This window comes from Sinocyclocheilus rhinocerous, unplaced genomic scaffold (assembly GCF_001515625.1).
Source record: "Sinocyclocheilus rhinocerous isolate Xijiao unplaced genomic scaffold, SAMN03320098_v1.1 scaffold2213, whole genome shotgun sequence".
Classification (NCBI taxonomy): domain Eukaryota; kingdom Metazoa; phylum Chordata; class Actinopteri; order Cypriniformes; family Cyprinidae; genus Sinocyclocheilus; species Sinocyclocheilus rhinocerous.
The window spans coordinates 515,016-532,507 of NW_015634046.1; the positions used below are offsets into that span (position 1 = coordinate 515,016).

Sequence of the window (17,492 nt, forward strand, 5' to 3'; positions counted from 1 at the left end):
TGCTTTGGGAAACGCTACGGCCACGACGATCCCGAGTTCAGGACTCTCCTGAAAAGAGTGGATAAGTTTGGCGAAACTGTTGGCGCTGGAAGCCTGGTGGACGTCATGCCTTGGCTGCAGTCGTTTCCGAATCCGGTCCGAAGCGTTTATCAAAACTTCAAGCTCATTAATGAAGAGTTCTTCGCTTATGTGAAGGACAAAGTGGTGCAGCATAGAGACACGTACGACCCTGAAGTCACCCGTGACATGAGCGATGCAATCATTGGTGTAATTGAGCACGGGAAACAGAGCATGCTGACTAAAGACTTTGTTGAGTCTACAGTCACTGATTTAATCGGTGCAGGACAAGACACGATGTCAACAGTCATGCAATGGATACTTCTGCTTTTAGTCAAATACCCATCAATCCAAACCAAACTCCAAGAGCAGATTGATAAAGTAGTAGGTCGTGACAGACTCCCATCAATAGAAGACAAGAGCAACCTGGCCTACCTGGATGCCTTCATCTACGAAACCATGCGCTACACCAGCTTCGTCCCCGTCACCATACCGCACTCCACCACCTCAGACGTCACCATCGAAGGTCTCCACATCCCCAAAGACACCGTGGTGTTCATCAACCAATGGTCCGTCAACCACGACCCTCAAAAGTGGCAGGATCCTCACATCTTCAACCCGTCGAGATTCCTGGACGAGAACGGAGCTCTGGGAAAAAACCTGACCAACAGCGTGATGATCTTCTCTATCGGGAAGAGACGATGCATTGGCGATCAGATTGCCAAAGTGGAGGTTTTCCTGATCACTGCCATTTTGATCCACCAACTAACGTTCGAGAACGACCCATCACAGAGTCCGTCAACCACGACCCTCAAAAGTGGCAGGATCCTCACATCTTCAACCCGTCGAGATTCCTAGACGAGACCGGAGCTCTAGATAAAGACCTGACTAACAGCGTGATGATCTTCTCGACAGGTAAGAGACGATGCATCGGTGAGCAGATTGCCAAAGTGGAGGTTTTTCTGTTCTCTGCCATCCTTTTGCACCAGTGCTCGTTTGAGAGCAACCCCTCTCAGGATCTCTCCATGGACTGCTCGTATGGTTTAACACTGAAGCCGCTCCATTACACGATCTCGGCGAAGCTCAGAGGAAAACTTTTTGGCTTGGTATCGCCGGCATGAGTATAAATAAATAACCAGCTTGTTATTGTGACTAAAGGCCAGCAGAGACTGAACATATTACAAATGTATTCCACATAACGAGTATTAGTAAAGCTGCACTGAATGCTGTTTAGTAATTGTATATTTAATATTTATACACGTTTGCAATGATTCACATCCATAGAATATGTTGTCAGGTAACTGAAGAGATTCTTCAGCTCTTAACAGTAATGTTTTAATTGCTTTATGTTTATAAAACGCCATCTATGCTTCAAAATAATGTTAGAAGGACTGCAATATGAAAAGTTTATGGTCCAATGCTAAGCCACTATCACTGTAGACATATCAGTTATTATGTAATATTATGCAATTGTTTGTAGATCGTGTTGAGTCATGTTAATGGGCAGCAGCTGTTGGAGAACTTTTACTTCCTATGAGCTCGACTCAGATTGGCATCGCAGTGCATTTAATTATGCTTGCATAAAACTGTATAACAATGTGATTATGTACTTCAGGTGTTTTAAGTATTAGGCATTTAAGCATTTACTTATACCCATTATACAACTGTTTATATAAATTATATTCTTTATAAAATGCATATAAATTTGAGATTCTTAAGAGTCATTTGTTGAAATAACAGTAGTTTTAGTGACATGCCAATTTGCAATCAATGCTTTGCTGAGTCTGTTCTATTGCTCAGCGAATCACACAATGAAGTCTTAAGCATCACGCTGGATGAACTATCAGCTTCCTCATTATGTCAATTTGAAGGTTCTCCCACATGCACAAAACAAATCCTCAAAATCATGTATAAAACCAGCAGCATAAATTAGAGCTACTAACTCAAGATGTACTCCTATATCACATTGCATTTATTATGATAAATGTTTACACTGAATGTTTTGCAAGCTCTGTAACTGAAGTGCATGTATTCAGGAATACAGCTTTTTTGAAAGAAAAAAAAACTAGATTTTTTTTTATGTTCAGGTATTGTTTTAAATGTTTTCTTTGTACTATTGGAAAATAAGCTACAAGTGGAATAAATAAAGTGCTGTTTTACAACCTGTGAAGATGCACTCTTTCTGTTTCTGTTTTGACCCTCAACATGATTCACATTTTGTAAGAAAATACATGCACATACACACATACATACAAACATACAATCAAATATGAAAGTCAAAATACTTAACCAGCTTGGCATCCAAATTTACTGTCTGAATGGTCTGCATCTGTCTTCACTTATATTGTCTCTATATATCCTTATTGTTAGTTTTATGGCCAATATTTCTGTTTGCATTCAGTTTCTGAGATATTTCTGTAAAGCCACATCTTTAAAGTCAAATTATCTTATTAAATTTATATAACAGTCATTATTCTAACTACAGCTCATGATAAATGCACTCTCATGGTACATATTTAACTCCATTGTTTGTATCTGTTTTTTGTCTGACAGATAAAAAAAAACCCTTTCACGAGTTTACAGACTGAATTCCTCAAGTGACTTGATTTCACTAGCATTCAGTTGGCATCACTTTGTGGATTCCAAACAAAATGAAATCACACCAATTAGAGCAGACTTACAAAGCTCATATATGTTAGACAATGTATTCTGTAAAAAGTAAAACGACAGCATTTTTATTTTTATGGTTTCATTCATCTTAATCAGACATTTCAGCCTTTTATGGTAAGACAGACAAATAGAAAAAAAATCTCTTAAAAATATATAGAAAGCAACAGCCATCATTAAATGAAGGCCCACATCCATTTAGCCTATGTTATTTTCTTACTCTGTCATACATACAGATATAGTGCCACGAAAATGCATTTAAACAACTCAGTAAAACAATATTTGAATGAATTATATAAACTATAAAAGCATGCATCTGTATCTGCATTTCAAATGCTTCAGTGAGGAACATCTCACTCATGCTCACTCTTCTTCATCATGTTTGAAGTCTCAATGAGCTTTCTCCTCAAGTTCACGCAGGTGTCTTAGCAGAGGAACCATAGGTGTAGAGAAACAACTAAGATCCACTAACCGCAAACAAATACAATGCTGACTGACTTCCAGTTCAACATTGCATCTATTTACAGTTTAAACGTTAATGAACTGCAAAAATGCTCTTAATTCTCTAAAATAAATGACACTTGCTTTGGTATTTTGCTATCTCATGCAATACATCTAATGCATACTGCACTTGTCTAAAGCACTATGCATCTGTAGATGGCTCAAGAACGTGTTGGGAGTCCAATGTGTGTCCAGGCGTCTGCTTTCCGGCCGTAATGGGTGGAGAGTCAGAGAGAGTCGGGGGGGAAAGAAAACGAACCTGTGGACCAAACTCCTCCTACTCTCGAGATATATAACACAGTGTCAAGGCTGAAATCTGCATTCTTCTAATCTGGTCATCTCTGGACAGACACTGCAGCTCCGCAAACCCTGACCCGTCTTCCTGTAACAGAAAGAAAACAGCAGGGTTCTCAAATTCTTCCTTTCTCACCATTCAAGATGGGGAGTTATTAATACTGTCGCAATTTATACAAAAACAAACCTTTAGAGCTTCAGAATATCATGGCGCTTTCAGACACAGAGTTCGGCATGAATGGCAGTAGCATCCTTAAGGAATGGAGCGGACAAATCCAGCCAGCCCTCGTTGCATCTTTCATCTTCCTCTGCTGTCTGGAGGCTTGTTTCTGGGTCAGGAACCTCACTCTCAAAAAGAGGCTTCCAGGGCCCTTCGCTTGGCCGCTTGTGGGTAACGCCATGCAGCTCGGCCAAATGCCCCACATCACCTTCTCCAAGTTAGCAAAGAGGTACGGAAACGTGTACCAAATTAGACTGGGCAGCAGCGACATAGTGGTTCTCAATGGAGAATCTGCCATACGCAAGGCGTTGCTTCAACACAGCACCGAGTTTGCAGGCAGACCGAACTTTGTGTCCTTCCAGTCGGTTTCCGGCGGGACGAGCATGACGTTCACCAACTACAGTAAGCAATGGAAGATGCACCGGAAGATTGCCCAGTCCACCATTCGTGCCTTCTCTTCAGCGAACAGCCAAACGAAAAAGTCCTTCGAGAAGCACATCGCAGCTGAAGCCGAGGAACTGATTGAAACGTTTCTGAGATTGAGTTCAAACAGCCAATACTTCAATCCATCTCATGAACTCACAGTCGCGGCTGCTAACATCATCTGCGCACTTTGTTTTGGGAAACGCTACGGACACGATGACTTAGAGTTCAGGACCCTCTTGAGCAAAGTGAACAAGTTTGGCGAAACCGTAGGAGCTGGAAGTTTGGTGGACGTCATGCCTTGGTTGCAATCTTTTCCCAATCCTGTGAGGAGCGTTTTTCAGAGCTTCAAAGACCTCAACAAGGACTTCTTCACGTTTGTCAAAGGTAAAGTGGTGGAGCACAGGCAAAGCTACAACCCTGAGGTCACAAGAGACATGAGTGATGCCTTTATTAGCGTGATTGATCATGCAGACATGGAGACGGGCTTGACCGAGGCTCATACTGAAGGCACGGTTTCTGATCTCGTTGGAGCAGGTCTGGATACCGTCTCCACTGCCTTGCACTGGATGCTGCTTCTTCTGGTCAAATACCCATCAATCCAAACCAAACTCCAAGAGCAGATTGATAAAGTAGTAGGTCGTGACAGACTCCCATCAATAGAAGACAAGAGCAACCTGGCCTACCTGGATGCCTTCATCTACGAAACCATGCGCTACACCAGCTTCGTCCCCGTCACCATACCGCACTCCACCACCTCAGACGTCACCATCGAAGGTCTCCACATCCCCAAAGACACCGTGGTGTTCATCAACCAATGGTCCGTCAACCACGACCCTCAAAAGTGGCAGGATCCTCACATCTTCAACCCGTCGAGATTCCTAGACGAGACCGGAGCTCTGGATAAAGACCTGACCAACAGCGTTATGATCTTCTCTATCGGGAAGAGACGATGCATCGGCGATCAGATTGCCAAAGTGGAGGTTTTCCTGATCGCTGCCATGTTAATCCACCAACTAACTTTCGAGAACGACCCATCACAGGACTTGAGTTTAAACTGCTCTTATGGGTTAACACTGAAGCCATTTGATTATAAAATCTCTGCCAAACCCAGAGGAAGCGTATTTAATGAAGAATAAATTAGTGTGTGTGCTTTCAAACCCACTGTCTCTGATATATTACACTATGCAGAATAAGGTATGTACTTCATATTTAGCAACACTGAACTTCAGATATAGTATATACAGTAAATATAGTTCACTATATACAAGTGTAGATGAATGTATGACTACATCTAAATGTTTTGAAATCAAAAGTAACCAAAGGAAAAGAGCCAAAAGGAACAAAAATGGTGTCAGCAAAGTTTTATAGGACTTTAAATAGTGTGCTTAAATTTATTTTAAAATGTGCTACTTTTGAAAATGACAGTTTCTAAAAAAAAATAAAAAATAAAAATCTATCCCATATATATAAATAAACTTCTGGTCATTAAAAGAGCAATTGCTTTTAGTAAATAAACAAAGGAAAAGCAAGATAAATGCCATGTTTAATATTGATTTAATGCTAAAATCCGATGCTTAATTCGAATTTTCAAAAGCCTGTCATTTTAAAAAAGATGTTGAAAAATGATTTATGAATGTGACTTAAAACTGTTTTTATTGATGTAAATAAAATGCATTGTTGACCACAACAGTGTGTATTTCATTAAATTAAATATTTATATTCATGCTCACTAAGTTGCTCGAAATACAGTCACGCTTTGCTGGCCACATCTGCTGGTTTGCTGTACAAAAACACACACATATTAATGAAACGCTGTTTGTCGGTCATGTAAATTAGAGGTCTAAACGTATTTGCTAATTTACTTTTCCGTAGCACCTTTTCACACACACGCATAAAAACGTGCAAAGCTGCTTTGCGGCCCTCATGCGCGGCGGAGGGAGTCTCAGAGGGAGTCTTACATTTACACTGGTTAATTCATAGCAGACACACGCTGCTTTCCTCTCTCGCTTCCTGTCATGACACCGCAGCGCTCTGGAGGGGGGCCAGGGTGTTATGGGCCACGCAGGGTAGCCACAGTACATACCCCTGATTTACTGCGAACCACACACGCAAACGCACACTCACGAGACATGTCTTTTTGATAAACCTCCCCACTGAAAAACGGTCGTTCTCCAGGATGCCCCCATCATTGGCCTCTAGATTTGCTGAGGGTTCGGCTTTAAAAAAACACAGATTGTACCATCAGATGTTTTCACCTCTGTTTTGACCTCACACACAGATGAGTGACTCTCACGGAAGGGTCATATTTCAACTCAAAATAAAGAGAAACATTGATACTAGATACAACTAGACAACCGGTGGTTGTTCTGCGATACAGAAAAAGACGTTGCATTGCAATACTTGTTGTTTAAACCAGTGCAACAAATACTGCAAAAAGTTTTGAGGTGAAACATGAGCTGGGCACGTTTGACAAGTTTCATGAGAATCACTTTATGCAAACACACAGCAGATGATATGACGCTAACAACTGTGTTGTTTTGGACAGAAGTGCACTTTAAAAAATGAAAACATTGATGGCTGCGTTTCAAACCATCAATCAAAGAAAACATCCTCCCTTCTCATCTGGTCTTTACATGCTCACATGCTCTGCAAATGGACATCTGAACTAACGAGACCCGCATTTTATAAATCTATCATATCCAAATTATTATAATTGCTACTGCATGTAATCTTTAAAGTATACGTGCATTATTTATTGCATTTGCAGAGCCGAGCATCATTATTAAAGCTCAAATAGAATGCACACAGACTGTGTTTCAAACTTTATGGTGCTTATTCTGTACACTAGAGAAAGTTCTAGAGAAAGAAACGTGTAAAACGTGTTCTTAAAAACGGTCGTTCTCCAGGATGCCCCCAACGTTGGCCTCTAGATTTGCCGAGAGTTCGGCTTTAAAAAAAACACACACACAAATTGTACCATCAGATGTTTTCACCTCTGTTTTGACCTCACACACAGATGAGTGACTCTCACGGAAGGGTCATATTTCAACTCAAAATAAAGAGAAACATTGATACTAGATACAACTAGACAACCGGTGGTTGTTCTGCGATACAGAAAAAGACGTTGCATTGCAATACTTGTTGTTTAAACCAGTGCAACAAATACTGCAAAAAGTTTTGAGGTGAAACATGAGCTGGGCACGTTTGACAAGTTTCATGAGAATCACTTTATGCAAACACACAGCAGATGATATGACGCTAACAACTGTGTTGTTTTGGACAGAAGTGCACTTTAAAAAATGAAAACATTGATGGCTGCGTTTCAAACCATCAATCAAAGAAAACATCCTCCCTTCTCATCTGGTCTTTACATGCTCACATGCTCTGCAAATGGACATCTGAACTAACGAGACCCGCATTTTATAAATCTATCATATCCAAATTATTATAATTGCTACTGCATGTAATCTTTAAAGTATACGTGCATTATTTATTGCATTTGCAGAGCCGAGCATCATTATTAAAGCTCAAATAGAATGCACACAGACTGTGTTTCAAACTTTATGGTGCTTATTCTGTACACTAGAGAAAGTTCTAGAGAAAGAAACGTGTAAAACGTGTTCTTATGGTTTGAACAGTGTCGAGTCAGTTTGATATCAAGTGGGAATACAGTGAATTGAGTTTCCAAAAGCTCGCTGAAATTCTTATTTGTTAATGGAAAATTCTCTCAACTTTTTGTCAAAGTGTCACTTTTGCAAACCTTTGTTTTTCCTCAACAAAGGGACTTAAAGCAACCAGTAAGAAACCACATCATATTCAAAGTTCAAAGATGACATACTTAAGACTTACAGTTTCATTTTATCAGCATTGAATCTGTTCTGCTAATTGATAGATCATTTTAAGCTGTTATTATGAATGTCAAATGTAGCCTACAATTTGTAAATTACCCTGTTGATTAAGCTGTAAAGTTTGCCATTTTTAGATGATTTATGTCACAAAACCATGTGTAACGTCTGCTTAAGAACAATAAAATATAGATGGAAAAAACAAATACAAAAACGCCTAGTGCATAACCTTTGTTCATTATTTTATCATACTAGAAACATGCTCCACCACATCCAATATATTCTGACCAATATCTCGCATATAAACATCTCGTCTTAATTAAAATTTCTCAACTCGTGAGCTGGAACATCCTAAGACAACTTTAAGGCAGCATTTGACAAGCTTGGAAAGGCTATCTTTGGTAGCGCGAAGCAATGCCAGTCATGCAAACGCTTGCCAAAAACAGCGGGAACGCGGTGCCAAAACGCAGTGACTCAACACTTCTGTTCTGAGAATTATCACACATCCGTGTTTCCCTAAATCACTCCTCCGCTTACAGATGATGAGGCAATTCCCATGGGAAGACTGAAGCCAATGAGCCCGACAGCTTAATAGATAGATGTGCAATACTATACAATTATTTTGCAGCTGCAGGAGGCAGATAAAGCAGCTTTCTGGGAAGCGTCTACGTTTTAGAGTTTTTCCTGATTTAGAAAGCCAAAGTACACACTCTTATACATATTTAAACTGATTTAAACCAGAGCAGAGATGGTGTAAGACATAGGTGACTTCTGGAAAATATGTGAACATTACACTGGTGCTTGTTAAGTCAATCAAAACTAGTACTAGTGTGCATAGTGTTGTGATCATTGTTTATTCAAGATCTCACAGGGAAATATTCACAATCTAATAACTTTTTAGTCAGTGTTGGGGGTAATGCATTACAACCCTTTACCAAAAAGTAGTATACTTTAAGTTTATTTTATTAAGTATACTTAATTAAAGTTCAAGTATATTTTTAAGTGTGCTTTATGTAGTAAGTATACAAATATCAGTGTACTAGTAGTATACTTGTAAGTGTACTATTTCAATACTCCTTGGGACTAAATTGGCCCACTTTCTAGTATATAAAAGTATACTTTTAAGTATACTTTAAGTATAACAGTAGTAAACTTTGAGTACACAACTAGTTTACATCAAAATGTTTAGTTTGTACTGCAACTATACTAAAAGTGAACTTATAGGTATACTAATAGTTTACTAATTAAATACTTTTTAGTACACTTTGAAGTATAGTCTCAGTATATATATACTACTAGTTTAGTAGTTTTATACTTCAAGTATACTCGTAAGTTTTCTTAAAGTGAACTTTACATCATATTTTATGTATACTACTATGTCGCTATTTAGGTATTAATTTGTATACATTTTGTTATATGAATATCTGAACATACAAAACATCAAAAGAAAGAACAGGGTATCTGCTTGTAAACAAAAACATTTTATTCTAGCTTCATGCATTCTTTTTTTATAAACACTTAAATGTGGGTAAGTTTCATAATTAAAAAAATAAAGAAATAAACAACATTTTTAACAAAAAGCTGAAAAAAAGGCTATTAATTGGATTCAGAATGATAATCAATATGTAGATGGAGTCGATCAACACCCCAAAGCTTGACAGTCAGTATTACCTCTTCATTGGTCTACATTTTATTCCGTAACGTTGCACAGTTTTGATGCTGTTTTATGTCTGATGATTGTGTTAGAATACATGTGGAAGCATCTGTTGTTTCGGTTTCTTCTTCACTTGTGTTTTTTTGGAAATTCTGTACAGAAGATGTGTAATAGCGCCCCCTACCACAGTATAACAATGAAAACACGGATTCTAGGAGCACAATTATAGCTAAAATATATTTAGACTTTTTCTAAGTATAAGTCAAGTATACTTAAATGTCATTTTAAGTATATTTCTGAGAAGCACATAAAAAGTAGACTGAAAGTATACTTTCCTACTTTTTAGTTTAAAAGAAGTATACTAATAGCACACTTGAATAAACTTCTTTTTCGTAAAGGAAGTCATGCGAGTTACGTGATCAGATGCGAAGTGATGCGATACTTTTTAATTTGCAAGAAATTTGTTCATCTCAATTGCACAAAAACAGATTCAGTATTCCTCAAAATGAATAAAAACAGTGAAATCCAAAATCAGAATATGACGCAAATATCCTTTATGTATTTAATCCCATTTTATTAACCAATGTCTTTGCTGCTGAGCTGAGAAAAAGGAATTGCAAAGTAATGTAACGTAATTAGTTACTTTTTTAGGGAGTAACCCAATATTGCAATTCCTCACTTTCCTCAACACTGTTAATTTATTAATTCGTTTAAAATTATTTAATGGGGCACCATCAAAGCCTGCCTTGAAAATCAAAATCCAGTTGATGGCGGTGCAAAATCTAAATGTCTCTAATCTAAATGTTTGCAAGACTGTAGTTTAAATGTTTTTCCTTGCCATGAAGGAGCAGGAGCTCATAAATGCACAAACACACACTCATAAACAAACATACAGGCATGAAAAGTGTCCGTTCACACGCATCTTTTACCTGTAGGCCCTCGAGCAAAGAGGGTTTATGTGAAAGAGAGACTGTAGACCAATAACAATCACAGATGGACTAAGTTCTTTCAAGAGCTTCACAGTGAAATTCCCCGGACTACAAACAAATCAACTGCACATTGCTTCAGTAATGCTCGTTTGTTTCTCATCGATTTTACAAGCGAACCAGTCTGATCTCTCAGAGATGCCAAACACGTTTGATTGACGTCTACAGCAAAAGCCATTTCTGCAATTACAAACATATATCAGTGGGTCAAGAATATGTCCATCAACCAACTAGTCGATTAGTGGGTTTGTTTAGCTTTAGTTTAGTTCTGAGCCTAAACCAACATAATTATTATGTACTTTTATGCATATCTTTATTAAGCCCTCTCAGATAGTTAGATCTGTTAGATCAGTTGGTTCAAGACCCAAAAAAGCAAGGAAAACGTTAAAGGCAAATATGATGTAAATGTGATGAGTTAACGTGATACATTCATTATTTTTGTTCTGGATGTCAAAGATCATGTGTCCAATCAAACCATAGTATTTTGATACCAAATGTGTTTAATCGGCTTGTAAAATTAGACCGATGCCAACATCCCAGGTAACAAATTTAGTTATGAACATGAAATGTTTCTAAAATGTTGAAATGTCCAGTTTTCTTGTAGTGATTATAACATTATTTAAAGGTTACAAAAACGCTGTCCAGTGTACTGTAAAATCTGGGCCCTGAAGCAAAAGCAGTCAAGAACCACTCTGGATGAGAAAGTGAGACAAAATTAGTTGTAGCCAACTTTGCTCAAACGCCCCGTGGTCCTGCTCAAACTCACACGCTACTCACAGTAACTGGAATAACCAGGCAATGGGATTCCATTACCACAGCAATTCAAAGCTTTCCATTCATGAGAAACACACACACACGCTCACAGTAAACAAGAACACAACTCTCCAAGCACAGGGATGTTCCTCAGACTCAGGCCATTCCTGGAATTGTGGTTAAGCTCATCTGGAAAAGTAATAGGCGGATGATAGCTCGATTCACATGGAACATAAAATAATTCCTCTCCACGGTATTACATCAGCAAGTGACAAACAAGAAAACACACCAATTAAGTACAAGAAAATGTGGCTGGGAATAGGAAACATGGAGATGGGAAATCACCGGAATTGTCTCAGGACTGACATCAACATTCAACGATCAATCCCACCTCGTAAAATAAAAACGAGAATGTATTTTATTACAGTTATTATGGGTGTGTTCAGTACCACGGATCCATTCTGGCCCATGCAGACCGAATCTGCAGATATTCTTTAGTTTTTGCATTTGCATCCAAATCAGCCAAAGTATTTATTAAACACGCAAAGGTTTATTTTTATACGTTTCTGTGCAGGTGCAGATTTCGTGCGACCCTGCAAATGACTCTTAAAGGGGTCATCGGATGCCCATTTTCCACAAGTTGATATGATTCTTTAGGGTCTTAATGAAAAGTCTGTAACATACACTCTTAAAAATAAAGATGCTTCACGATGCCATAGAAGAACCTTTTGGTCTAAATGGTTCCATAAAGAACCTTTAACATCTGAAGAACCTTTCGGTTTCACAAAAAGTTCTTTGTGGCGAAAGAAGGTTCTTCAGATTATAAAAAGGTAAGAAAGAAATGGTTCTTTAAAGAACCTTTGACTGAATGGTTCTTTGTGGAACCAAAAATGGTTCTTCTATGGCATCGCTGTGAATTAACCAGATAAAAAAAAAAAGCACTGGGTGGATTTTTATCATTATAGAGTGGTTGTGTACACACACTGCCAACACACATTTCAGTTCAAACAACTTGTAAAAGTGCATGTAGCATCCTATGACCCCTTTAAATGAAAAGAAAAGATGACGTTGCACATGAGCAACACTTGTAGTCTTCAGACGTTTTCAAGCAATAAATTCAAGAAACTGTTGACACTTTCTTACCATCATAAATGCCACATTCACTGCGATTTATCTTTATTTTTTGGCCTATTTTACGCTAGCAATTATGGCTTCTTTTCCATGACCCATTTGTCTTTATAGCATCTTTTGAACATTTGCCTCTATCTTCAAAATAAGAACTTAAGCTGCTTTTGATGTGGCTTTACTGTTGATCTGGCAAACATGAATTCCCAAACTTTTTGTCAGCCACATCCCTCTTAAATATATCTCTCTTAAAGAAAATATTTTCTTAAATTTAATTCACGGCTCTCTGATGTTGGTTAATGGTCACATGACTTGCAGGTAATCAAATAAAATATTTCATTTTTAGTAAGTGTTTTATTTTGATTGTTTGTATTTTATTATTTTGGACTTATTGCCATTTTTTATTTTTATGATTTAATTAATTATTAGCTTTTCATCAGCTTGGGAGATCAAACACTGCCAACGGTGACCATTTAACTGTCAGGATATAATGATTATTTTTTACGTTCACTGTAGAAAGATGTTTTTTGCATTAACAAATGTTTTGCCACAGTGTATATATATATATGTTTCAGAAGCGTTTCATAACTCATAACGCCTTCAGATGGCATTATCAAACTCTTATCACAGATCGCTTATTAATATTAACATACCATGCACAGTGATGGTTTTTGTTTACATTATTTGTTTACATTATTTAAATTTAATGTTTATTATTTGAGCATAAAAGTAGATGTATATTTCAAACATCATTATTCATGGTTGAGTGAATTGAGTGAATCTTTTACTATATTAATGTTTGGTAAAGTTTAAATCTTTGGTGTAGAAATAATTTACACTCAGATATTGCTAGTAAATTTCATTATTTACTTATTTACTCCTATAATGTGTTTTATTTACAACCTCAAACCGTTTATATTTCATTCAGATTCCATACTATATATATATATATATTTTTTTTTTTTAGTCATTTAGCAGACGCTTTAGAAAGCTAGTACCAATTTGACTCATTTATTAAGTATGCACTGAAAGCAGTCATGCTTTAATCTTTCTGACATCATAAGAGCAACCACATTGTTCAAGCATTATTTAAGCCAGAGTATTAACTGAATGTGACTCTTGGAGAGATTAAATGAAGAGGCATAATGAGGCTGTTTGTTTAACAATTAAACAATTTATTTGAAAAAAGAAGCATGCATGAATTGGTGACACATGCAGTGGCAGGACTCGACCCGTTACAAAGAGGCCCGGGAAATTTGTGAAAGGTTGCAGAAGATCCGTAGATCCCAAACGGAGGAGGGGATAGTAAAGAATAACAGCGTGAGGATGAAGGGTGCTTAAGGGAATGACCTAACAAACACAATGTTCCGGAGACATGGTTTACACAGCCTGAAAACATTACAGACCTACAGCCGTCTGACACAGACCGCCATTGAAAACGATCATCCGTTTCACTCCTTTTAACCGTTTCATATAGTTCTGTTCATTTAGACTGCACAGGACAGGCAAAGCTTCATCTTTACCAAGCCAGTGGGCATAATATCATCATAAAATAACTCAAATGTACTTTAAACCATGCAAACTGTTATTCAATTCAAGTTTAATTGTATAGTGCAAAGCAGTTGCAAAGCAGCTTTACAGAAAATGAAAGTTTCTACATTATATTTAGTAATAGTGGTGACTATCTCAAGTTGATGTCCATATGGCAGAAATGTACGGTAAAAATCAAGCAGTTAGTTAACGTCATGTAATCAAACAGATGGTAAGCACTATTAACAGCAATGATTATATGATGCAATCAAACTTATAGCAACATTTGGTAGTTCTGTATGTTGTTTCAGGGTTTGCATCATCTCTTCTCAAGTGTTTTGGATCCAGACTGAAGCTTGTGTAATTCCTACCACGGGATGCCAAAAAACAATTATGACTTTTAATTGCACATTTGCAGTTCATACTTTTTACATAATTTTACACCTATTATGTGTGATATATAAACCTTACCCAGCTAATAGGTAACGTTCTCACAACATTTACTAATGATTTTAGGACAAAATGCACTAAAAGTAATATTCATGGAATGTTCTTATAACTTTATGAGAACGTCTATCAGATATTGGTTATAACGTTGAGGGAATGTTCTGAGATCAACATTTTTGGAAAATTATTATTTAGATGTTATTTTTACTTGATGGACATTCTAAGAAATGTTTTTGTAATCTTTGAATAACGTTGTAATCACGTCAAGAAAACATTGACATTTTTACGTTCTTAGAATATTCAAAAAAAAACATTCAAATAATGTTATTTTGGGCGAAAATAATGTTAGTAGAACATTGAAACGTTTTTGTAACCTTTAAACAACATTCTAATCACTAAAAGAAAACTTGACATTTGTTGTACATTAAAAATAAATATTCATTATAACATTATATAACATTACATATAACATTATGAAAATAACATTATAATTTGGGTGAAAATAAAGTTAATAGAATGTTGCAAGAAATGTTTTTGTAACCTTTAAATAACGTTATAACCACGACAAGAAAACTGGACATTTCGAGATTTAGAAACATTTTAAAACAAAGTTCCCACAACATTTTTATAACCTAAATTTGTTACCCGGGCTTTCGATCATCAGAGGATTAAGCAAAAGTCATTGGACATAGAATTATGCTCATCAATTTCACTTAGCATGTGTATGTGTTTGTTTACATATTTGTCTACATTCAAAATTTAATGTAGTCACAGTTTTCTTAAATTGTTTGATTTGATTTTTGTTTATTTGAATTGTGTTGAACTTGCTTGTTGTTTTCCTAGTTTTCATCACATGGACAGATAATGTTGAATATTTAGAAGCTGCAGCGTTTCAAATGTTCCTGAGAAAGTTCAGATGAAGCCCACACAGCTTAACCTACTCGTTTGGGAATGTGATGTGAAGTTAATTACAAAGCTACCGTCATTACTCTAACGGACGACTGCTGTAAAGCGAATGCTTAGCTTTTAGAAACGGAGAGCGATATTTCACTTGAAGAACCTGCCAGCTGAGGGAAACGTGATATCTGGCAGAAACTCAGCTCTGCTACCTGCCAGAAGAGCAGATTGTTTGAGAAGGATTTGTGAGCTTTCAGTTCTGATGCAGAGCTGTGAATTATTAGCCCTCACACACAAACACTGACACCCCAGAGGAAAGACGTCACAAACGAGATCTTATGAAAATCAATTTTCATGCTTCTCAGATGATTCTCGTGAGGGGAAAAAAGTAAGGTTACACTTTATTTCGATAGTCCACTTTAGACATTCTACTATCTATAAGTAACTTTGTAACTACATGTCAGCTACATGTCAACTAATTCTCATTAATTTGCAACTACATGTCTACTATCTCTCAGAGTAGACTGTTAGGGTAGGTTTAGGGTTAGGAGAATAAGTTGACAAAGAAAGTGTTAGAAGATATTAAGCAGACAGTCTACTAATACTCTACTAACTGCTAGTTGACATGTAGTTGCAAAGTTACTTACTGTTAATAGAATGTCTAAAGTGGACTATCGAAATAAAGTGTTACCAAAAGGAAATCTCAGAAAAGTCTCAAATCGTGCTCAGATTTGCCAAAATGCCAAAGTCTGCAAAAGTCACAGATCTCATTAAATGACGTGGGCTATTATTGTCTGCATTAATTTTTTGTCTCCAAATGGACACTTTTGGTCTTAATTCTCCCGTTTATAAGATCATTCTCCTGAGGAAATTAAATCTCACATGTCTCTTCAAGAGTTTCAATAAAGATCTCAAAGTCTCAAACTGTGCTCAGATTTGCAGACCAAAGTTTAATGAAATGATTTGAGCCATTACTGCATTCATTTTATAGTTCTGTAAAATATTTTGGAGTTCAAAATTTTACATTTTTTGTTGCATTAAAATTTTTCAGTTGGTTCAGCTATCTATCTATCTATCTATCTATCTATCTATCTATCTATCGCTCTATCTATCTATCTATCTATCGTCTATCTATCTATCTATCTCTCTATCGTCTATCTATCTATCTATCTCTCTATCGTCTATCTATCTATCTATCTCTCTATCGTCTATCTATCTATCTATCTCTCTATCGTCTATCTATCTATCTATCTCTCTATCGTCTATCTATCTATCTATCTCTCTATCGTCTATCTATCTATCTATCTCTCTATCGTCTATCTATCTATCTATCTCTCTATCGTCTATCTATCTATCTATCTCTCTATCGTCTATCTATCTATCTATCTCTCTATCGTCTATCTATCTATCTATCTCTCTATCGTCTATCTATCTATCTATCTCTCTATCGTCTATCTATCTATCTATCTCTCTATCGTCTATCTATCTATCTATCTCTCTATCGTCTATCTATCTATCTATCTCTCTATCGTCTATCTATCTATCTATCTCTCTATCGTCTATCTATCTATCTATCTCTCTATCGTCTATCTATCTATCTATCTCTCTATCGTCTATCTATCTATCTATCTCTCTATCGTCTATCTATCTATCTATCTCTCTATCGTCTATCTATCTATCTATCTCTCTATCGTCTATCTATCTATCTATCTCTCTATCGTCTATCTATCTATCTATCTCTCTATCGTCTATCTATCTATCTATCTCTCTATCGTCTATCTATCTATCTATCTCTCTATCGTCTATCTATCTATCTATCTCTCTATCGTCTATCTATCTATCTATCTCTCTATCGTCTATCTATCTATCTATCTCTCTATCGTCTATCTATCTATCTATCTCTCTATCGTCTATCTATCTATCTATCTCTCTATCGTCTATCTATCTATCTATCTCTCTATCGTCTATCTATCTATCTATCTCTCTATCGTCTATCTATCTATCTATCTCTCTATCGTCTATCTATCTATCTATCTCTCTATCGTCTATCTATCTATCTATCTCTCTATCGTCTATCTATCTATCTATCT

General features: G+C 36.8%; 1 protein-coding gene and 1 pseudogene across 1 annotated transcript; both read left to right on the forward strand.

The window, feature by feature from the left end:
* Positions 1–3: 3 nt before the first annotated feature.
* LOC107745367 (cytochrome P450 1B1-like) lies at positions 4–2,225 on the forward strand (the record flags this gene model as incomplete). Its single annotated transcript, XM_016559237.1, has 2 exons — positions 4–636; positions 861–2,225. Coding segments are annotated over 2 exons (951 nt in total), but the record flags the coding sequence as incomplete, so codon positions are not given.
* Positions 2,226–3,572: 1,347 nt separating this feature from the next.
* On the forward strand, positions 3,573–5,613 carry LOC107745372 (cytochrome P450 1B1 pseudogene; annotated as a pseudogene).
* Positions 5,614–17,492: the final 11,879 nt, after the last annotated feature.